We start from the raw sequence: 23,232 nt of genomic DNA on the forward strand, positions 1-23,232 counted from the left end.
AATAGTGAATATTTTAGACTTTGCAGGTCACAAGGTCTCTTGAGAAACCAGCCACTGCCACATGCCCAGGGATGGAGGCTGTGTTCCCTCAGGACTTGATTTTGAAGCAGGTGGCACCCCTGAGTGGAAGAAGCAAAAGCTGGAAGTCAAGGTTGGGGATGACAGCATAGCCTCTGTGGGCCCAGCGCTCCAGGTGTCCCTGTGGTTCATGTCAGTTACAGAGTGTCAAGGAATCATGACTGATGCTGATAAGAAGTTATCTTTGCTACTACCCAACACCTGTCCTACCAGCTCTGGGGAGCCTCTAATCAAAGTAAGCCAGCAGCTGCCAAAGCTATCAGTGGTAAATTTTTATTTCAGAGTCACATCACTAATGATGTAACGGCTGTCACTCCCTTAACTGTTTGAACAAAAATCAAGTTTCTAAATGTTCATGATGTATTTTGCAGAAACAGCTGACTTCAGTGGTACACTGGGATGGTCTGATCAGAGTGTTAATCTACGCTGGGAGACCTGGGTTGTCACCAAGAGTCAAAAAGCCACCGTCCCACGTGGCTGCACAAAGGTGCAGGCGAGCTGGGGGCCCCGCCTGGTGAGGTGCGGCCGGAGCATTAAGACGGGCTCAGAAAGTCTCATGTCTTTTCGCCCAGGAGCCCATATTGGAAAGCTGATAAAACACAGGTTTCAAACTGTAAGCACTGATTCTTTTTTTTTTTTTTAAATAATAAAAGTTAATGTTTGCTTTACTAGCCTCTAGTTTTTACAAATTAATTTTGAATATAAGTCAAGCAAACAAACACTCAGAATATAACATAACAGACATCAATATTATATAGATATTAACATCTTGCCATATTTTATCAGATCTTTTCTTTATAATGATAACCTAACACAAATGCCTACCCTTATAGCTCTCACCTATGTTATCTCCATCCATCTTTCTGATTTATTTGGGTTTAATGTCACTTTCTCATTTCTTAAGATAGACACATAGATCATTAACTTTAATTCTTCTTTTCTAATATATGCATTTCAGACTTCAAAACTTCACCTGAGTATCACTTTAGCAACATTTCACAAGTTTTGATAAGTAGTTCTTGCTGTGATTTGATTATAAATATATTGTGATTTCTATCAGGATTTTTCCTTACCTATGAGAGACAGACAGACAGACATATCTCATATATATACATAACATTTCCAAACATACCGGTTTTGAGAGGGGGTAGTGGCGGGGTTGCAATCTTGTCTCACTGACTTCTAATTTTATTCAATCATTTTGAGAAAACACAGTCTGTGTTACTGCAAACTGGTACAACCAGAATCCTGGCTCCAAGAGGAGGAAAGAGGAGGAGAGGAGAGAGGCAGGGCCCAGGGAGGGGAGGACCCGAGGTTATGGAGGAACAGCAGCCCTCGGACCGGAATGAACCCGAGCACAGAAACAGGGCTCCCCCAGGAGGCCTGGGCACAGGGACCAGGAGGACCCTGCCAGCCACACGCCCCGTCTCTGGTGGCAGATGGCACTGCAAGCCGCCGCCTCCACGCCTGCCTGGCCTACACTCACCCTTCTACACGTTTCCCATGAATTTACGTCTTTCCAGCTCATTATGCTGTAGTAACATTATCCCCACTTCACAGATGGGGAAACTCAGGCAAAGCACTCAAGGACGTGTTCCAGATTCCAGGGCGGTGAAATGCAGAGCTGGATTTGACCCCAGGGAGTCTGACCCAGGACCCCACATCCTTAACCTCGGGGGATGCAGCAAAGAAACCAACCCCGCGTGCGGAGACGTCGCTCCCATGACTGGGGTTTGGGAGATACTGTTCCCCCGCCACCTCCTCAGCCCTTCCAGATGCCACGGTGCCCTCTGGGTATTTAAATCTGCTGAAAAGTCATAAAGAACTCGCTGAATTGTCAGCCTATGAGAAAGCCCAGAGATGGCGGTTCTAGCTTGGATAATGTGCAGTGTGGCCACATTATGGGAATTTAATGAAATGTCTGCTGACAGGCACATAATGTAGTAACACCATGAAAATTAAAAAACTGGCCACTGGCCCAGGATCTGGCAGGAGTGTAGCTGAGCCTCAGAAATACCCAACATTTTCAACAAAAATAAAAGAGCACGGTAGGCAGCTGGAGCCCACGTCTGCTGGTGGACCCTCACGTGTGGATAGTTAAGAAAAAGCGACCTTGAGGATGACCTCTGCAAACACAGTAATGTGCATAAAAGCCACAGCGGCACCTCTCGGAGGGAGCTTTGCCGTTGCTGCCAGAAGGGGCGATGGCTACGGGGACAGGCAGTGGTCCCCCGAGTGGGTGGAGAGACGGGAGTGTTTGAAAGCTGGAAGTATCTGGGTCTCTCAAGTGCATTGTGTGGCAGAACTATTATCACCCCTCTTCCACAGATGGGAAAACTGAGGCAGAGCAGGTTCAAGGGGCAGAGCTGGATTTGAACTCAGGAGACTTTCAGGCTGTGATCCCTCCAAGCCAGGGCTTCAATGGCTCCAGGGCTTCTGCGGGAGGATGTGGGCAAAACTAAAAGTCTCTTCTCGTCCAGTTCAAGTCCTAAGCCCCTGGCGGGAAGCGAGGGGCACAGGAAGGGCAAACGCAGAGCCCTGGGCAGAAGTCCCATCCCCTCCCTGAGGATGGTCACAGGTTGATGGACCTCTCGCCCCAAGGCACGTGGTCCTGAGGCCTCCGAAATGCATTCAGGATGGTTAGAAGGTCCAGGATCCCTCATTCACAATTCCAGAATCCAGAAGATTCTGAAATCTAAAACCTCTTCATTTAACTCACTTGGGAAAAGACCTGAGCTCCCTGAGGCAGAACGGGACCTACTGGGTATGCGCGTCAGCCTCGGGCATCGCTCTCCTGAGATGCAGACACTTCCCTGCAGAAGTGTGAGCATCCGATGGACACGTCAGCATCCCCATGGGCGGTGGCGGGGCTGCAGGTGGACGGTGCCCACCCCCCGCCTTGCCCGCGTCACCTGCCAGGTCTTCCCGGCAGCAGGCATGAGTCACAGGTGAGGAAGCTGTGCTTCAAGACTTCAGCCATGAAGTTAATTTTTAATTAAGCAAATCACAGATAAACCCATTCTCTACCTAAAAAATAAAATATTCCAGAGAGCTCCGCCCCCCTCCGCCGACCGCCTGCCCCAGTCCTGGCGTCCCTGCACCGCCCTCCCCGCCCCGAGCTGACCCCTGCCCCGTGGGTGCACATCCTTCCAACCACTGGAGCCCCGTTTATCTCGAGGTGCTCCCTCTGCTGTCACGCTGCCCCCACCTTCAGTGGAAAATGCCAGTTACGCTCTCCGAAATCCCCTTCCTTCCAGATGGGCACACAACCGCTCCCGTGGTGGTCCGGAGACCGTCACCCCAGGTGTCCACCCCGAGATCCGGGGAAGAAGCCACGCTCACCTCCGACCTGTGCACTGGGGACACCAACGCAGGTCAGTCCTACCTGAGCCACCTCGTTTCCCAGCGCATCCCGAGAACATCCAACCTCCGCCTGGATCTACAGGCCATGAACCCCGCGGCCTCAGTTACTCCATGAAAGCCAAGAACCAGAAATTTAAGGAAGAGGCCTTTGACTGAACGCCAGGGAGGTTACAGAGGACGCGCTGCAAACCCAGGTTTTCTTCAGAGGAGAACCCCCAGGCCTCACTCAGACAACCAAGTCCTGGGTCAGGAAGCCCCAGGCGGCGATGGGGGTCGGGGAGGCGGTGAGGGGCAGAGAGGCTGGGCGGGGGCAGCAGGAAACCCCCAACTGGGGAGGCACGGGCTTCCCGACCTTGCCCGGGGGCACCAGACTGCACCCCACACCACAGACCCTGCTGCAGGATCACACTTCTGCAGCACACGCGTGTCTGTTGACATGATGAAAACCCTTGAATCACTCACAGAAGAAGGCAGAGTCACACATCTGAACTTGAAGCCCGAGGGGGTCTCTGATTTGCACTTAGCCTTTCCCCGGTGGCACTGATTCAAAGGTCTGGGACCTGGCCTTTGAATCCCTAGGGCAGCGTCACTTTTCCCACTTCAGGCTTACAGTACTATTTAAAAAGCAGGAAAAAATATTTTAGAAAGATGCCCACCCTAAATAGCTACAATAAAGTATCGATTCTTAAAGAATTATATGAAAAATTTATTTACGTGGAACTACTTTTCCAATGGTACCAATGTAAATGATGTTACGGTATCAAGAGAGAAAGCTTTCCCTGTTTCCTTTCTTTTTTTCTCTTTAAAGGAAGAATCTTTTTTTAAAATAATTAATTTATTTATTTTTGGCTGCATTGGGTCTTTGCTGTGTGCGGTCTTTCTCTAGTTGCAGCGAGCGGGGGCTATTCTTTGTTGCAGTGCACGGTCTTCTCATTGTGGTGGCTTCTCTTGCTGCGGAGCACGGACTCCAGGTGCGCGGGCTTCAGTAGTTGTGGCACGCGGGCTCAGTAGTTGTGGCTCGCGGGCTCTAGAGCACAGGCTCAGTAGTTGTGGCTCACGGGCCTAGTTGCTCCGCGGCATGTGGGATCTTCCTGGACCAGGGCTCGAACTCGTGTCCCCTGCATTGGCAGGCAGACTCTCAACCACTGCGCCATCAGGGAAGCCCGGAACACTGCATCTCTTGTTTTTCAAAATGATACACGCCTAAGCTCTAGAGTTCTTCCACTACAGCAAAACTGTGGAGGGACTATATCAGGAGGCCGGTTTATAGACCAGTTTTGTGACCTTGGGCAAGTCACCTAAACCTCTGGGCCTCTGTTTCCCCATCTGTAGAATGGGGTGGGCGTGGGGTGTGTGGAGTCACACCAAGGCCTCCCCCCAGCTCCAACATTCTCTCCCTAGTTTATTTCAAGGGGCTGATGGTAACCGTGACCCCTTCTGAAAGTTAAAAAAGATGCTGCTCACGCACTGCACTTGAACAAATATCCTAATGCTGCTTTAGGTGTTGCCAGGACGAATGGAGCTGGCTCCTAAAATGCCTTCGGAGCTGGCCTTTTAAAGGCTAAGCCACTCGGAATGTACAACAGTGTATAACGGCTGCGATAAATTTAAAATGTTCCTCAGTTCCCACTAGAAACGGGAACACCCGGAATTCATCTGGGGTGGTTTCTTCCACTTTCTCTCTCCTTCGACTCTCTCCCTGCTGCTCCTTTTACTAACTTACCCATGTGCACAATGGTCAGGCCGAAGACAGTGTAGGGCACACGGGACATTTAAAACGTAATACGGCAGGGGAGCTAATTTGGCAGTTTTGCAAATGATACAAATAAAATGAGATGTTGCACGACAATTCGAGGAGGTAAGTAGGCAGAAGGAACCGGGGCTTTGTGCGGCTCTGCTTCTAACTGGAATTTTGTCGGCACCTCTGAATCAGCAACCGGTTACAGGGGGCTCCACAGACCCTCCCCGGGGGCTAGCCTCCCCCTACCTGCGGCTGCAGTCTCGTCCCGACAGGATGATAACCGAGGCCACAAACGCCACTCACCATCGGGGGGCCCCTGCTGGTTCTGCCCTGACCTCGGACCCGGCTCTGGAAGGTGGCCTCTTGCGTTACCACACTCACCTCGCCCGACTCCGAAGGAACAGTCACGAGGACAGGCCAGGCCACCCCAACTCCCGGCCGGGACGCCCCCTCCTTGTGGGGCTGGACGTGCGCTTTGCCAGAGTCCCTGCGGCCAGCCGACGGGGGCTGGAACCTGGCCCCTCTCTCTGTATCCGTCCACGTGGACTTTTGACAGCTGCCAGCCGGGCAAACACTTGGCAGCTCTCGCTAGACACCTGTCACCAGAGGGCCATTTCCCCAATGTCTGCCAGCGGCCAACAGCTCGACCTCACTGCTCCCACCACACGCACACGCGCGCGCACACTTGAACACACAGGCTCGCACGCACGCTGCCTGAACCCTGCCTGGTCTCGAGGCTCAGAGATCCTCAAGCTGGCCTTAAGCGACCCCCAGCCTCCTAGGGGTGGGCAGGGGAGCGGGATGGAACATTGGAGCACGTGCCAGGCACGGGGTCCGCGTGGACCACGGTGTGGCTCTGGGGTCAGTGACGCTGGCCTTCAGAGCAGAGGTCAGACCCTGTGGTAGCGCCTCTCTCCACATCTACTTGGAAACATTTCAGTTGACTGCAGGGGTTCCTAGTATTTTACATAATCTCTGCCCACTCAGAAGGCAAAAATGGAGTTGCCCCTGGCCTGAGGGCTCCTGAAAATTCCACACCATCAGCAAATCCCCCAAACGCCAATTTAGAGAACATTTTGATTTCACTTGTAATTGCTCATCCTATGCTTATGAGATTGACATACGGGCTATCATTTTTATGTCTCTGTTTGCCTTTGTCAGTATTACCTAGTCTTCCCCATCTAGATAATTTGTAGACAAACAGGATTTGGCTAAAAAAATTTTTTTTGCTCTAAGTTTCCTGAAACTCTCCCCAAATGAACTATCTGATAACCTGTACAAATAATTACTGCAGATTCATCCAAGCTCCCAGAGGCTACATGCCTTTTATGACTCACTTCTTCCGCGTTCCTGGAAGGAAAACATCGTCCTGTGAGGCTTAACCTTTGGTGATGGTGTAACTGAGTCCAGTCTCCCTCCTGGTGTGCGGGGCGCCCCGAGGCCCTTGTTTTGCCTGTTTGCATAGTGTTATTTTGACCCCCTATTGAAATAAAACTGTTTTCGATGGAGGAAGGTGTTTTGTCCCTCAAGTGTATAGGCAAGAGAGAAAAGCTGGCAGCCGCTGGGATGCATGTATATACTCATCCTCATGCTGGCTCTGGAATGGCCTACCGGCTCTGACCTTGGACCAGTGCTGGTACCAATCTCTGTGCCTTGATTTCTCCATGAGCCATGGAACCTCCTTCAGAGGGTCTGACTCAGAGCAAACCCTCAAGAAACGTTAAAAATTAGTCTTATTTTGGCCAGAGTATTTCCGATGCTATTTAAAAGAGCCAAGTAATATTTAGGAGCACTTATCTACTGGAATTGTTAGTAATTTTTTTTTTCTGGATATTTATCTAACATGAGGTCCCTGAAATGTTTTATTGGCTTGGCCAAAAAGTTCGTTTGGGTTTTTCCATAACATCCTAACAGGAAAAAAACCGAACGGACTTTTTGGCCAACCCAATACAATGGCTTGTTTCTTGAAATTTTTAAAAATTAAGATCGCTTTTAGCACATACCTTTTCCCCGAGGGTTTTAATTGTTTCTCCTCTACCAGTGAGTCCCGAGGTCAGCCCGCTCGAACGTCCTGGGTTTCAAGGTTTATCTTCCATTTGAGGAATGGATACTATTGCTTATTCTCCAATGTCACCAGCGCAGCTTGATCTTTCCCTAACTTCCTCATTATTCCCACAGCGTTCATTTTCTTCTTCTCGTTCTCCCGAACGTTTCCCACGATCACGCTGACTGCCAACAGCACTCGGTTAATAATTCAGCATCTTCACACGTCTCGAAACTTCGAGGCAGTTCACGCAACACACACATCAGGGGAGTCTCAGGTGAGACCCTGTCCTACCCAGGCACTTGGCTGGGAGTCCGGGGAGTGTGAAGGAAAACCGCACCCAGGCTCCCTGCAGGGGCTGAGGGACACTCAGGCTCTAGGACAGGTAAGCAAGGTGGGACCGTTCCCTCCCAGCATCTTCCACCACGGGCCACAGCTGAAGACTCCCAGACGTACACGCATGTGGGTTTTCGTTCTCACAGTGCAGATAAAAATCACTGGATTCAGTACTGAGGGTTTTTTGTCTTCGTCTGTCAGTTCCAGGAATGCCTATGACTTCTGCCATCTGAGATGACTCACAGTGGAGCTGGATTGGGCAGCTAGGCCCTGTGTGGCATCTCACAGACCCTCAAGGATGGCAACTGTTTCACGTCCTTGCAGAACCAAGAACCGCTTCTTAGAAGAAGGGTGTGTTACCCCAGCCAACCCACATCTCCTTTCACTCCTTGACAACATCTTTCACTTTACTGGAAGTGGACCAGGTCCCTTACCCCGTAAGCAGACGCCTGGCTTTTCCTTCTCACTGGGCAGCCTGGTGTACAGCAGCCCTCTGGGGCTTGAGCCATCATCAGCACCCCTGCAGGGCTCCTCAAACCACCCGCAGACACTGTGACTCACTCAGCCTGGGGCGGGGTCTGAGCACTGGTGCTGCTAACAAGTTCCCAGGTGGTGGTGGTGACGCTGGCCCGGTGGCCACACTCTGAGAACCACTGACATTCAGAAACCAGTTTTTAATGACTCGCCACACATGTGTCTTTGGTGCAGCTTTTTGTTGTCTTGGTTTCCCCAGCTAAAAACAGGAAGAATCCCACCAACCACCAGCTTGTACCTAATCTGAAAATATCAGGTTGATACAGCCTCGCACGTAGAAACCTGCAGCTGATCTCGGGAAAAGTGTGTCCTGAAAACTTTAAGATGTGTTCAAGTCGCCATACCTGACGGTGCACCTGCCTCGAAGGAGGCGCGTGAGGTTGCCCTCCTTCGTGAGCTGCTCCACCAGGCAGGGGCGTGGGCGCATGGCACCGACACCTGGCAGGTGCTGCCTGAGGAGAGGCCTCGCTGCCTTGGTGTCACGACCGTGCCCAGCACACGCCAGGTCCGAAGCAGACGTGCACGTGCTCGTTCTCACAGAGCGTCACAGGTACTCGGCACCCACAGTGACGCTCTGAGGCAGTGCCGGCACGCACCGGCGTTTTGGGAGAGTGGCCGGAACATCTCCATCACGTCCTGAACGCCTCTTCCCGGGCTGCCCTCCCAAACGCTACAGGCAGATGCCACGTGGGTGGCCCCCTCCACCACCTCCTCCCCCGTCTCACTCCTCAACAGTGAGTTCCACCCAGGAAAGCCGAGGTCACGTCTTCCGTGTACACCTTCCTGATTGCCCACCCTGCAGTTCCCCTGACGCTCTCACTGCACACACGCCTGGACCCCCGAATACAGCCCGAATACAGGCTGTGCCCATGGGGCTCCGGGCTGAGGGAGGCCCTCTGGCTCCAAGCACGTGCCCTGGAGCAGGCCCGGCCCCTGAGGGACTCCTGTTGTATGCCCTGCACACTGGGAAGCCGCAGCCCAGCCAGCCAGCCAGCCTCTCTCCATCCTGGTGTTACTGCTACCCGCAGCGTGTCTAAGCAGAGCTTTTCCTGAAGTCTCCATCATTCTTGTATTCTGTGGCCCTGGAAGAATTCTACATTTATTCCGGAAAAAAGATCAATCAGTATGACCTCCTTCCAGGTTAGCAGTGAAACTCTGCTGCCTTCTCAAGGGACAGCAAATGCCCAAGCAGGAACCAGCATTTCTGTCCGGTGCTGGGGTCTGGAGTGCACAGGCTGTGTGGGTCTAACTTCCGGCACGGGCATCTGTCGGTGGAAGCACCAGGAGCTGGGACGGGGTTTACGTCCAGGCAGGAAATACTCCCAGGGCTCCCTCTCTTCTGCTCCTGCTTCACGACAAGGCGCTTAAACTTGACTCTGAGAAGCCGTCTGGAGCACAGCATCGCAGCACTCAGCTTACGAAGCTATCCCTCCACCTAAAGCCCACAGGACGACAGTAACTCACACCTCCCGGGCAGCTCCACTTGCCGGGGCACGAATCATCTGCACATCACACCCCCATCTCCAGACCCCGCCTGCGCTCACTACACCCCCTGCCAAGCCCCTCCAGTCCCCAGGCACCTGTACCTCTGCTGCTGCCACCTCTCCCAGCTGCGTCTCCAGCCCTAGGCTCACTTCATTCCAGAGCATTCTGTAACCCTGTAGCCACCCTAGGGCTGTGTATTAATCATGCCTTTTTGTTTTCTGTATTTTCTGATGTTTCTGGGAGGGAGGGCCGCTCCTCCCAGGGTTAGCTAATCCCTAGAGACAGCAAACAACTTGCCCCATGACAGCACCTTTCAGATGCAAAACCGATCCATCCCGGGCCCCCTCCTCTGTGGGCTCTGACACCCTGGCCACCGCCCACCTGCCCTCATCAGCCAGGGCCGGGTACCAGAAAACTGAGACAGCCCTACGCCCCAGATTCCACTGAAATGATTCAGATTAGCAGAGCCCAAGCCTGCACACCTGCCTCACCCCTCCTTCTCCCCAGAAACCACAAGGACGGCTCTTGCCTACCTCCTCTCTCTCCCTCGGCCTCCTGAGACCCTGGTGCTTCCCCGTGTGCCCCCCCCCCCATGGCGTGGGGAGCCCCCTCCTCTTGGGAGCTGTCTTCTCCCCACCCCTGGATAATGATACAGCCTACATTTCAGCATGGGCGTGGTTTCAACCAAGTCGCTAAGCTCTTCCCATCGGCAGCTCCTCCGTCTCCCTCGAGATCAAAACCCTCCCTTGCCAAGCCCTCCCTCAGCTCCTGCTCTCATTTCGGTTGCCCTTCAGACTCTTCCCTCCAGACTTTATGCTGTGCTCCCCAGCGGGGCTTCACGTTTCAGGGGCCTCCAGTCTCCCATTTTGGGAGCCAGTCCAAGCCCGGGCCATTCGCCCTCTTACCCACCTGTGCCCCAGCAGATCCACAAATGAGACCTCCCAGGGCTACTTGCAGAACAGACCTGGACCCAGACCCCGTCAGGTGACTGCCATGCCCACTGGAGCGCAGGTGCCACCGTCTCCCACCAGCCAGCGCAGCATCAGCACCCGCCCTGCCCTGTGGCCACTCCCACAGCAGACAGAGTGAGGCTCTCAGGGCACAGCCCTGCCCCGCTTCGACCACTGGCGTGTTTTCAGGTGGCAGAGGAACCTCAGCGCCCAAGGCCCCCCATGTCTGACCCATCTGTGTCCAAGGTCATCTTCTGCCCCAACTGGACACTCGGGCTCTGGCTACACGACCACTGCCTTCCTCTTCCACAAAAAGCCAAGTGGAGCCAGCTTTTGCCCTGGCTGTCACCATGTGCCGGGCATTTAGTCTCAGTCCAAAGGTCACTTCCTCAGAGAGGCTGCTCCTGACCCCAACTCGTTCCTCTTCATCCCACTGCTTTATTCCATTTCTTCCTAGTGCTGGTTATTTGAAAGCATGTTATTGGCTGACTTATGATTTATGGGCTGTGGGCCCCCATCACCCCATCAAGTACGTCTCAGTGGGCAGAGGTTTGGTGACGTGCACGGCAGTATCCAGAATCCCTCGTGTCTAGAACGGCATGCGGTGTGCGTAAGTGGTAACTACTTATAATAAATGAGGTGAATTAACTTCTCTTTCAGATTGGTCTGTTTTGCAGAATTCCTGAGATGCAAACTCCCTGAAGTATAGTTTTTGGCCTTGGTAATGGGTCCCCTGGGCTCGGTGAGCTCATCCTTGGTGAGAATTCTCTTCCATGTGAGTCTCGGCTCCAGCGATTCCCCACGGAGGTTTCATTTCTGACCCTGAGGTTCCAGCGAGCTCCCCTGGTTCTTCAGCCTTGGAGAGCAGTTGGAATTTGGAACGGAACATGTAGCCACGTGTGGTGCAGACTCCAAGGCGCTGATGTCTTGAGGGTGAATCCTTCCCGCCCACGGCCTGGGGCAGTTGGCCAGCTTTGGAGCTGAGGCCCTGTGCTGCGCAGAGATCTGTTATCACTGATGCTCTGAGGCCCGGCTTCATCCCGGGGGCTCAGTTCTAAGTGCAGAAAGTGCCTGAGATCTCAGCCCCGGGCCCTGTGCAGGGGTTAACCCAGGCCCCTGGGCCCCTTTCTGGTTCAGCTGCCCTGCGGTGGCCTCTGTGTCACTCCAGCTTGAGTGCTGTCCCGGGTCTTTGCCCCAGCACCCCCTTTCCTGCGCTGGAGGTCAGCGTTGTGTCCGTATTTGGTTAATGTCACCTCTTACCTGGTGTGTCTGGATGCTCCCAGCTTCCATCTGGACCAGAAGATCCCTCATCTGCACCCTTTCCTTTGTGCTCCTGACCTGACCCTGCGTCCCGGGGACTTTATGTCGTGTGCTCTGCTTTATGGCCCTGTTAACACACCTGCTCCTCAGGGCTGCTCCAAAGCACCAAGCAGGCTGCCGGGCACCCAGGGCACATGCGATAAATACTTGCTCTTAAAGGAAAGAGTGACTTTCAACATTCTGTCACCAACAGCCGGTCGTGCTGGCCACTGCGGCTCACTGCCCTCCCCAGAGGCCAGTTCATCCTGTCAAACCACAGAGCCTTCTGCGACAAATCTTCTACCGCAGCAGAGGGGAGGAAGGGTGGTCATTAGGGGGCGAGAAAGAGGGGGCACCTCAATGGCCTTTAAAAGCCAGTGACGCCCCTGGAGCCGCTCACGACTGCAGGCAGAGGTGGGACACACCTCTCACCGCGATTCCCTCGACTGGCCCCGGATACACCCAGGCTTCCACACTGGGAAGGCGGGGATATAGTAACAGTAAGACCAGTAGCTGATCTCTGCAAGCGCTACTGCAGGCGGGACATGCATCAGGGGCCTTACGTAATAACACAAGGGATAAGTACACGGGTGGGTGGAGCGGGTCCACCCCGTACTGGGGTGCCTGGTGCCTCCGGACGCTGTCCATCTGTCTGTCCACACACACATCTCACTTATCAAAGTACCCTGGGTGCCCTTTTCACCATAAAGTCATATTTTTACATTTGTGTGTTTCAAAGAATTATTTTTTATGTTTTACAATGGATTTAAATAAATGAACATTTTTACCTTGCCTAACACTAAACCTTGATATGTTTTTAAAATTTAAAATAAAAAAATAAGATAAACAAAACCCCTAATGCTTTCCCACGTGGGCCAGGCCCCCAGACCTGCTCCGGGAAACCCTTCTCTGCCTTTTCTCTCTGTCAGGTGTCCTCCTACCTGGGACAGATGGGAGCAGAGCCTGGGCTGAGCCTCAAAGCCTGGAGGTGATGGAGACAACGCTGCCTATCCTTAGAGTGTGTGAGTCTCCAAGAGGCTGTGTCTCCAGGGGCCGGCAGACAGCACCACTGCCCTTGGGCGCAGTGGAGCCCAGGAAGCCAGAGGAGGGGGGTTGGGGGATTCCTGACTGCAGAGCGGGAGACAGCACAACTCCGGGCTCAAGGGTCAGCTGGGTGTCCTCAGTTTTGTCATCTGTACAATGGGGCCATGAAATGCCCAGACTGAATGATCTACTATTTATACAGTGCTTGCCATTTGCATCTGGCACAAACACGATACAAACAAGTGTTAAATAAGGAAATGTCCTGAAATTCCAAACCAAGCAAAGCCCAGCTCTGGACGCAGCAAGGGGAGGACCAGGAAGAGCCTCCTTCGGGATATAAGGAAGGGCTGCCCACTCCATCCTGCTTTGGGGAACGACTTCGTTCTTTGCCTCTTAAGACCCTGCAGGAAAGAGCAGGATGTCCCAAAACACGCGGGCTCCTGCGGGACGGCTGCCATCCAGCCTCGGGCGGGGGACGCTTTTCCTGGCAGGTGGCCTTTTTCTCATCTGTCCTTGTAGCCTACCCACCACTGCCGAGGCTCTGAGGACACTGTGAGAGAGAACCCAGCTCTTGAGGAAAAGACACGTGAGTCTGGCTCATGTGATTTCTCCGCTGGGGGGGTCTGCTGCCAGGGTGAGGGCGGGGCCAGCCTATTAAGCTGCAAGGTTGCGCTTTCTTCCCCTCCCCCGCACCTCAGGAAAGGAAGCCCAATTAATAGCCGTGTCCGCTAGGGCGAGCACTTAAAGCTAAGACGCAACTGACTTCTGGCCACAAATCGGGTTTTCATTAGTGACTAAATAATAGAAACACAGTGTAGCGGGTAAAATCTCCTCTCCAGTACCTTGTACCCGGTGCGGGCCGGCGGGAGAGTTTGGCACAGAATGCGGATGGGAGGGAAGGAAAGAAAGAAAAGAGGTTTTTACAGAAAGGGTACAACGCTCATTTTTCGGGTAAACATCTCTCTATCCGAGAGCGGTGTTTTTCAACCTTGGCTAAACATTAATCCCCTGAGGAGTTTAAAAGCATCTAGTTGCCCAGGTCATACCCCCAGGCCAGGCCAGTGTGTTCAGTTGCTTTTTCCCTGAAGTCAGCAAGCCAAACACTAAAAGTTACACACGGTTCTAAAAGGCCTAGTGGGCTCGTCCAGAGCAGGGGTGGACAAACTTCTTCTGCAAAGGACCAGAGACTAAATGTTTTCGGCTTTGTAGGGCCACATCGTCTTGGTCGTATCTGCTCAGCTCTGCCATCGTGGCATGAAAGTGGTCACGGATGACACATGTGGAAACACGTGAGCACAGCCGTGTTCCAATAAAACTTTATTTACAGAAACAGACAGCGGGCCAGAGTTGGCCCGCGGGCCGGCGTTTGCCCATCCCTAGCCCAGAGGAGATAGGGGACAGCGGCTCAGCTAAATCTCTCCTGAACACCTCCAAACACATTTCCCCTCCCAACACGAGACCCCGCCCTTTTCACGGAACACCCAGCAAGCGTGTGTTCAGCCAGACCGTGGCGGGTAGGTCGCTGGAGGCGGGCAGGGGCGCCTAGGCCTCGCTCCACTCCTCCGTCTACTTCTGTGTATGTTAGAACGTCTTCCAAGATGAAACGTTTACAAGAGGAAATTTTTTTAAAAAGAGAGGAAAATTCCCTCATTAAAGAAACCACAAGCTGAGACTGGCGGGACGTCTGGGGACCGCGGGGCCCAAGCCCGGGGCGCGGCCCTGGGGCGCGATGCAGGCGGCCCGGGGGTGGCAGGGAGGGTACTCACGTCCAGTAGACCAGCATGAGCAGGAAGGGGCAGATGATGAGGGCCTGCAGCACCTGCCAGTCTCGGCACAGGGCGGCCAGCCCGGGCATGAGGAGCTGCCCCGCCGTGGCCACGAAGCTCGCCACCATCGTGATCAGGAACCGTCTTCCCGGGGGGCAGAGCTCTATGCCTGCAACACAGAAGGGACAGGAGAGCCATGAGCGCCGGGCCAGCACGCTTCCCATCTGGCCAAGGACCGCAAGGTGGTGCGTCAAGGCTGAGATGCTCGCTTTGACAGCTGCATGAGCTGAGGCTCCCCCTGCAAAGGGAGCGAGATCGTTGCTCAGGGCCACAGAGCAAGTCGTGGCCGAAGAACGCTGTGATGGAGAGCAGCCGGCCCAGGAACTAGGAGATGCTGGCTCGCGGGGAGACAGAGCGTGTGCGTCACACGTGGCCCCCGTACCTTCTGCTCTCTCGGCGTCTCTGAGCCCCCCCCGCCGCCCTTCCTTCTGTCTCCGCTGCTGGACCATGTGGCCCTCCCAACCTCCGCACAGGGCACAGGAAGCCCAGCCCAGCTCCCCCCGCCTCACCACCCCTCCTTCCGTCCCAGTGCTCCGGGAACTCCGAGTTCCAGGCAACCCACTCACACGTGAGACCAAGACAGGTCAGTCGCACCCAACCGATCTTCTGAACAAGACAGAAGCCAAACCATGAAGCAGACTGGATCACGTAGGGCGGATCTCACCCAAGCTCCCCCTCCCTCTCAGAATTCTGCTGCCCCCGTGACCTGGGCATCCCACGCACCCCCCTCAGATGACGGCTCTGCCAGCAGGGGCAGGTCTGATTCACCTTCAGAGCTCCAAAAACACCAGTGTCTGCCTTCAATAAATGTCAAGGACAGCACGGTCCCTCCTGTTTGCAAGAATCTATGCTCTTAATTTGACCTTGCGCAAAAAAAGATGGTCACAAAACCTTAAATTGTAGCACCCAAGTGACAACCAGTGCATACCCACTACATGAATTCCTGTAATAAAAGTCCCCAGTACTAGAAAATGTAGCTGGGTTTTATATATTTTCCCCTTATAGAGCCTGTAATTTGTTTGCTATTCTTCCTCAACAATTTGCAGGATTCCCTAAAGCTTGCTTTTTTTTCATTTTTTTAAAAAAAAGCATAGTTAAAATGATTTTTTAAAAAAGAAGAAAACAGACCCTCAGGAGAGAATACTTCTCACGCCTCTGTATCCAGAGACTGTTCGTGGATCAGTGGCTACAGCCCATCTGCTGGTTGTCCAGAGGCCAGAGCAGAGGTCAGAGGTCAAAAGGCAGTAAGAAGGGAAGCGGATGAGAGGTGGCGGAACAGGCAGATTACATCTGGCCACAGGATGGAATCGGCGTTAACAAGGATCATGCACTACGCCAGCCAATACCTACACCAGCTCATGTGTAAGGAAGAAATAACAGTCACCAGAATCTCCATCCTTGCCCCGCCACAGACAAACAGGTCAGCATCACAGCCATCTGTGAGCGAGAGAGAAACCTGGCCTTGCTAATACAGAACTTTTGCTATTTAATTAAGAAAATAGGATCAAACAGCTCTCTCCTGGCCATTTACTGTGCTGCTGTTCCTTTCAGCGCCCAGGCCAGGTTCACATAAAGGATTACTTCCTAGCGGGGCTCAGGTATTTACCCCACATCTGGCGTTCCTTTTTTTTTTTTTTTTTTTTTTAACTTTTTATTTTATTTTGGAGTATAGCCGATTAAAAATGTTGTGATAGTTTCAGGTGCACAGCGAAGGGACTCAGCCATACATACACACGTATCCATTCTCCCTCAAACTCCCCTCCCATCCAGGCTGCCACGTAACATTGAGCAGAGCTCCCTGTGCTGTACAGCAGGTCCTTGTTGGTTGTCCATTTTAAATACAGTCGACCCCAAACTCCCTAACTATCCCTTCCCCCTGCCCATCTGCCATTTCTGCTCTTAAAAATAATTAAGAGATCAGGGTCTTTTAGAAAAGACTAACAGTTGCAGGTTCTAGTTTTCACGTATTAAATAAGCACAAGCAGTGGATACGCTGCTATGGAAACCAGAACTCGGCATCAGCCAGGGCGAGTGTGATGCTCTGAGGCTCGGCACAGGTTAGGATCGGATGAGAAAATTTAGCACTTGGCCACTCCGAGAGGTAACGTCAAGACAGCATAATGGCTTCACGTCCTCGGGTTCACTGTTTCGACAGGCCCTGCGCGGGGCTGGCGGTTCTCCTCTTCCCTACCTGGCTCTTTGATTTCGCAATGCAGTAAGTATGAAAATATCTGCAGCTATCGTTCTGTTCCCCCAGGCCCCCTTTGGGACGTCTAATCCCACACATCAATCTACCCCACGTGCTGTCACACCGAGGATCACAGGCAACGTCCCAAACCCGGGTCGAGGTCTGTGGGCGACAAAGGAGCATCGCCCCGCGACAGGCAGATGATTCCACAGTCTGGCTCCTCTTCCCTCTACCCTCCCTGCTACCACTGCTCAGATGATGATTACCCTGTCATGGCTCTCCTTCTACAGGGTCTCTCCTTCCTCGCCCGCAAGTGGCCCGAGCGATCCTCTAACTCCCAGCTACCTGGACGGAAGCATCAGCGTCACCTGGGAGCTTGTTAGGCACACAGAGCCTCAGGCCCCGCCTAGGCCCCCAGCATCACACCTGCGTTCTAACGAGAGCCCCAGACGCCTCCCTGACAAGCACTGGCGCACTGTGCTTCTCCCAAACCGTGGGCATCACCCACAGCAGGAGAAATGCTTTTGTCTCCCAGGCACACGTCTATGAGAGCGGAATAAGTAGAATCATTTCCCGACCTCTCCAGGGCTTCTGTTTTGCTAGGAATCCTAGCAGAGATTTTGCTTTATCTCATCAGATAGAAAAACATAGAGAATTCCAGCAGATCTACAGTATTTTAGTATTCCTGCCGAGGCAATGGAAAAACACAGCCATTTGATGTAAGGACACGGGTATGACACTTACAATGACCCTTTTGCCTTGACTCACCAGGAATTCGTTCCAAACTGCCTGAAATCAACTGTGTTCTGAAGGTGGCTGTAAAGATGTTCAAAAAAGAGAAAGCAATTATCAAAGAACCTCAGGCACTTTGGGTTTGCCGTTAATCACATGCTCCTTTTGGATGATGAGAAGTCAGCTTTTCTGAAGCGAGGAGAGGAAAGAATACATCAGAACGTGAACGTCCTAAGTCCCCGCATCTGGGAGGGGGTGGAGACCGCAGGTAGATGGCTCTACCCGAGGAAGGTCTGATCCCAGCTCTGCGCACGGGAGCACGCAACCCGTATCCTTTCTTAAATGCATTTTTAAAAAAATTATGTTGATTTTAATTAATTAATTAATTTATTTATTTTTGGCTGTGTTGGGTCTTCGTTTCTGTGCCAGGGCTTTGTCTAGTTGAGGCAAGCGGGGGCCGCTCTTCATCGCGGTGCGCGGGCCTCTCACTATCGCGGCCTCTCTTGTTGCGGAGCACAGGCTCCAGACGCGCAGGCTCAGTAGTCGTGGCTCACGGGCCTAGTTGCTCCGCGGCACGTGGGATCTTCCCAGACCAGGGCTCGAACCCGTGTCCCCTGCATGGGCGGCAGATTCTCAACCACTGCGCCACCAGGGAAGACCTTAAATGCATTTTTAAAAAGCTGTGTATGCTTGCTGCAGGTCCGGGAGTCTACGTTTTCTTGGGATCTCGAAGTGCTCCCAGTTGCTCTGAAATGAGTCTCCAGGGTTTTTCTGGATGGCAGTCGGCCGTAAGGAGGGAACACATGCAGCTGGCTGAGGGCACCCGCACAGAACGAGGAGGAGGTGGGCCCTGCAGGGGAGAGGCTGGGGCGCCAGTGTGGGCGCACGGCAGGCGTGGGGCCCCTTCCCTGCCTCTTCCCGTCCGGGTGACGTCGCTCAACCTCTCTGTGCTGCTCCTTCCTGGCCTACAAAGTAGATAACATTCCTCGGCCACGAGGTGACGCACATCCAACCGCCACTCAAGGCTGTCGTCCCTACAGACCTCAGGCTCAGGCCGTCTGGGTCCGGCTCCGGGTGGGCTCATGTCCCCCAGAGACTAACGCCAGTAAAGTAAGTGCTCCCATGCGGGACCTGAATGATCCTGGGTTTTAGGCAAAACTCGGTCGGAACCGACAAAACGATACGCGTGCAAACCCCTGTGACAGGATTCCTGGACGTCAGTAGCCTCTGCTCTCCAGGGGATGCTGACGGGGCTGCGCGGAAAGAACTGTCTCCTCTGGGTGACGGTCCCGCTCTCGCTGCCTCCGCCTCCCCTTCTGGCTGTGAGGCCCACACCCACCTCCCCCCACCCTCACGAACTCCTGCACCAGGTCCCCAGGAAAGAAACAGGGAGTCTGGACTGAAAAGAGACCAGCCTGCACGTAGGCGCCCGCACACGCTCCCAGCCAGCCCCGCAGGATTTCAAGCCCTGCTCCTGTCCCCACGACTTCTCGAGAAGCGCCGGCCCCTGCGGTTTCCCTGGGGCGCCACCCGGGTCACTGTGGCTGGACCCAGACGTCACCCCACCTGGGACGGGGGTTGGGGGGACTCAGCTCGCTGGAGGAGAGAGACAGGCTCAGGAAAGGACAGTCTCCCCCAAACTGTGTTCAAGCACCAGAACTAAACATGCTTCTGGATCCGCTGGGGAGTGAAAAATCCATCAAAGCCTGGGGCACCGCTGAGCGGCTCGGCCATCCCCACGAAGGGGCAAGCCCACCAAGGGCCACCGGGTCCCTCGCAGCCCCGTGGCAGCAGCACAGGCCACGCAGGGGCTACTGGGCCAGACTCACGTCCTTCCACGCGGAGCCCCCTTCCCATCCTCCCAACCACCTCTTGTCATCAGCCAAGTAGCTGAGGGGCCGCTGGGGAGAAACCGCCTGAAGGAGGAGGAAGGGGGCCCCGCCAAATGGAAAGGGGGTGGCATCGCTGCCCCCCACCTTGGGCACCGGCTCCCTCCAGCCTGGCCCGGCCCAGCCTCTGGGCTGCTGATGCCCCCCCGGGCCCGGGCTCCTCCCCAGCAAGGGGGGTGCGCTCACTGGCCACTGCCCCGACACCCGCTGGCCTCTCTCCTCTTCCCTGCTTCCTGCCCTCACCAAGCTGGCCCGGAAGGGGACACACCACTCTCTAATTACTGCCCTGGCTGAGGACACGGGGCCCCCAGAACCCTGGAAAATAGACCTGTGACATGTGATTTTGGAATTCCTTATTATAGCAAGAGCGCCTGAAATCGCCAGTCACGGAGACTCAAATAGCATCTGAGGGCGTGACTGTAAAAGGCTGCTATTATCACAATAGCTCCACGTCTTCCCTTCCCCGTGAAAAACTTCCTTTTCCCCTCAATTTAGGACCTGCCAACCCAGCGGAACGTTTAAAACCACCTCCAGTTAGAGAAAAGAAGATAAAACAATATGGAAACGTAAATATCTCCTACAAATCACATTCCAGTGCCTGCCAGACACACAGACTCAAACATTTAATGCTCAAATGCAGAAGAACCACTTGACCTAGCTGCTGGGTTACCCATCAGGTGTGCAGCGCTGGGCTAAGGCACAGCTCCGCCTCGCTGCGGCTAAACACGTCGGTGGGCATTTTTCATCCGTTAAACTCACTCAGTCCGCACCTCTCTCTGATGTAGGTACTGTTTTTAATGCTCGTTTTACACAAGAGGACCCTAAAGCTCGGAGTGATTAAGTGACTTGTCCCAGATCACACAGCTAAGGAGGGAACCGGGTAGGAACTGAAGCTAGGTCCCCCGGCCCCCTGGTGCCCCCCCAGCCCCGGCCTGGCTGCAGGCAGGTCTCCAACAGGAGTCCCTGGTGGTGGGTCTGGCCTCTTTGCTGCGCCCACTGGAATCTAAGGTCCTGGAGATCAGGCCTCCTCGGCTTTGCTCACTGCCCTTCCTCAGAGCCTGGGATGGTGCCTGGCACACAGCGGGGACTCAGGTATCTGTCACCTGAAGAACCTCGTGATGGACTCTTCCCATCTAGTTCAGTGGCTTTACCTGTGCTCCTCTTTCCTTAGATTTCTATGATGGAATCAGTCAGGGTCACGGTAGCTGAGATTGGTTAGTAAATCTGCAGAAGCTGGTCTTACACGGGAGCTCATCGTGGTTCACAGATTCACACGCTGCTCGCTATTGGGGGGAACACTGCCCACAAAGCCCAGCGACGCAGTAGGAGCCACGGAGCCCAGTGTCCTTTCCAGATAACGAATTCTTTCTATCACCTTATGTTTCTTTTAAACGAGCATTGTAATTGCTCAAAATGAGGAAAAAGGATTTAAATGCTCACTAATGTTTCTGCTTAGCAATCTCTTCTGTTTAAAAACAGTGACTGATGTTCAGCAGTACACGCTTAAGAATTTAAATTAATACCACTTCCAGTCTCCCAGCATTTAGCGAGAGAGGAAAAATCCAGCGAGAGAAGGGACTTGATACATCAGAACGGCCTCAAGGCCACTGAAATCCTTGCATTTTGCGTCTGCTGAGCACCTTCAAGCTGAGTGAAGGAGCAGTTACAGAGAGTGGGTGATTTTCGGGTCCAGAACACAGGTTTCCGGCTGCCAGTTCCGAAGTGACAATCCTCATTTTCTTTGGTACCATCCATCCTATGGGTCAAAATCGCACTTACTGACCAATCATGTTTGCATCATTAGATTACGCATCCAAGCAGCGTCCTCAGAGACGGCAGATGTGAACCCTCAGGGGAAGGTGGCCCAAGAGAACAGTCCTAAGTTACTTCCAACTCTGCCTCACATTAGCGGCACACAGCTCCCCAGGTGTCGGAGGGCAGGCAGGATCACCCAACTCTTATTTCTCTTCAACAGCACTGTCGACGTTGTTGTTTTATGAGCTTGACAAGCAGTCAGGAAAGTAGGGGTTGGGTTTATGGTAAATAGAATATATCTCAACATGAGGTCACAGTATCATTACTGTATAACACCTGGTAATGGTAAATGTACTTCACTCTTTAGCATATTCTTCCTAAACAGGGAGGAATTCTTAGCAATTAGCCTTTCTAAACAAGGTCTTCCTTTTTTCTCATTTGCCTCTTCTTCGTACCTTCCTGTTTCTCTTATGTCTGCATTTTTAAAAACTTTTGAAAGTTCATACATTCACCAAGAAGAGAGAATCGTGTAATGAATCCCCAAAGACCACGTGTGGGGTCAGCGATGATCAATATTTTGCTTCTCTTGGTTCTTCTGCCACTTTCCTTTCACTGTTTCCTGTAATATTTTAAATCAAATCCTTGAAATCATGTCATTTCACTTCTAAGCCCACAGACGTTTCTCTATAAAAAGGATATTTTCTTACGTAAAGACCAATACCATCATCACATCTAACAAAATCTATGGTAATTCTTTAATGTTATTTATTCTCCAGTCTATGCTCCAATTATTCAATTACCCCCAACATCTCTTTATGGGTGTATGTTTAAAACACCAGGTCCAAACGAAATTCATACGCTCGGCTCTAAGTCTCCTTCAATCTAGAAAAGCCCCTCCCCATCCCCTTTCCCAGGGTGCCGTCTTGTTGAAGAGGCCAGACGGGCTCTGGTTTTGTCTGAATACCTACTTCCCGGGGGGTGCTGACTTGTTCCTTCATTCGCTGTTTTAATCTCTGAACAGTCAGTTAGACCTGAAGGTCCAGCTGGACTCGGGTGCAACATTTTCGGTAAGAACGGCTTGCGGTGGGCCTGTGCTTCCTGCTGCAGCCCCCCAGGAGGCGCACCTACTTTGGAAGATGCTGAGCTTGACCAACAGACTCACGTGGTGGCGTCTCAGGCTCCCATCCGGAGCCGCTCACCAACACCTTCCTCCTGGCTTCAGCATCCCCCGACGGGCAAGGCCCACATCAGTGATTTCATCAGGGGTGCAAGATTTTCTAATTCCGTCGTTCATTGCGCGTTGTTTTTCGCCTTGAGTTGTATTTGTACAGAAGAACTTTTATTCACCAGGGAGGGCCATTCAGAAGAGGCAGCACTACGGAACCACAGTCACACCAGGCGATGGGTAATTTCACAGGTCACGTCACCTCTGAGAGCTCCCACTGTGCTCAGAGCAAAAGCAGGCCTTCACAGTGACCTGAGGCCTGACATGTTCTCCAGCCCCTTCCCCCTCGGACCTCATCTGCCACTTCCCCTGCCCGTCACCCACTGGCCTCCTTGCTGCACCTGCTGTCGGTCCCTGTGCCTGGAACACCCTCCCCAGAGTGTCCCACGCTCCCTCCGCCCACGTGTCACCGGATCAGGGAAGCTCTGTCCGACCACGCCACACAAAACAGCCATCCCCACCCTGTCTCATCTCCCCAAGTTCTTCCTGATGACTCACCACACAGGGGACAGTGGTTCTCAAGTGTGGTCCCAAACCAGCAGCAGTGGCACCTGGGACCGTGCTGGAAACACAAATTCTAGGGCCCTGCTCCAGACCTGCTGAATCCGTACCTGGGGCTGCATCCGGCAACCCGTGTCAACAAGCCCTACAGCGGACCTGACAAATATCACATCATTCAATCCTTCTACTAACCCTAAGAGGTAGCACTGTTTTATCATTAAATTTTAAAGATAACAGAACAC

The 23,232-nt window shown here is 53.2% G+C and overlaps 1 protein-coding gene across 2 annotated transcripts in view; it reads right to left on the reverse strand.

The window, feature by feature from the left end:
- Positions 1 to 23,232, reverse strand: part of SLC22A23 (solute carrier family 22 member 23) — a 150,430-nt gene that overhangs the window by 27,186 nt on the left and 100,012 nt on the right. The window contains exon 4 of one of the 2 annotated variants that reach the window (XM_061195675.1): positions 14,641 to 14,809. In XM_061195675.1, coding sequence (XP_061051658.1) covers positions 14,641 to 14,809 — 169 coding nt within the window. Of the gene's footprint in view, positions 1 to 14,640; positions 14,810 to 23,232 lie in introns of those variants that run through there. The other variant, XM_061195677.1, reaches the window with a different exon arrangement.

This window comes from Eubalaena glacialis, chromosome 7 (assembly GCF_028564815.1).
Source record: "Eubalaena glacialis isolate mEubGla1 chromosome 7, mEubGla1.1.hap2.+ XY, whole genome shotgun sequence".
Taxonomy (NCBI): domain Eukaryota; kingdom Metazoa; phylum Chordata; class Mammalia; order Artiodactyla; family Balaenidae; genus Eubalaena; species Eubalaena glacialis.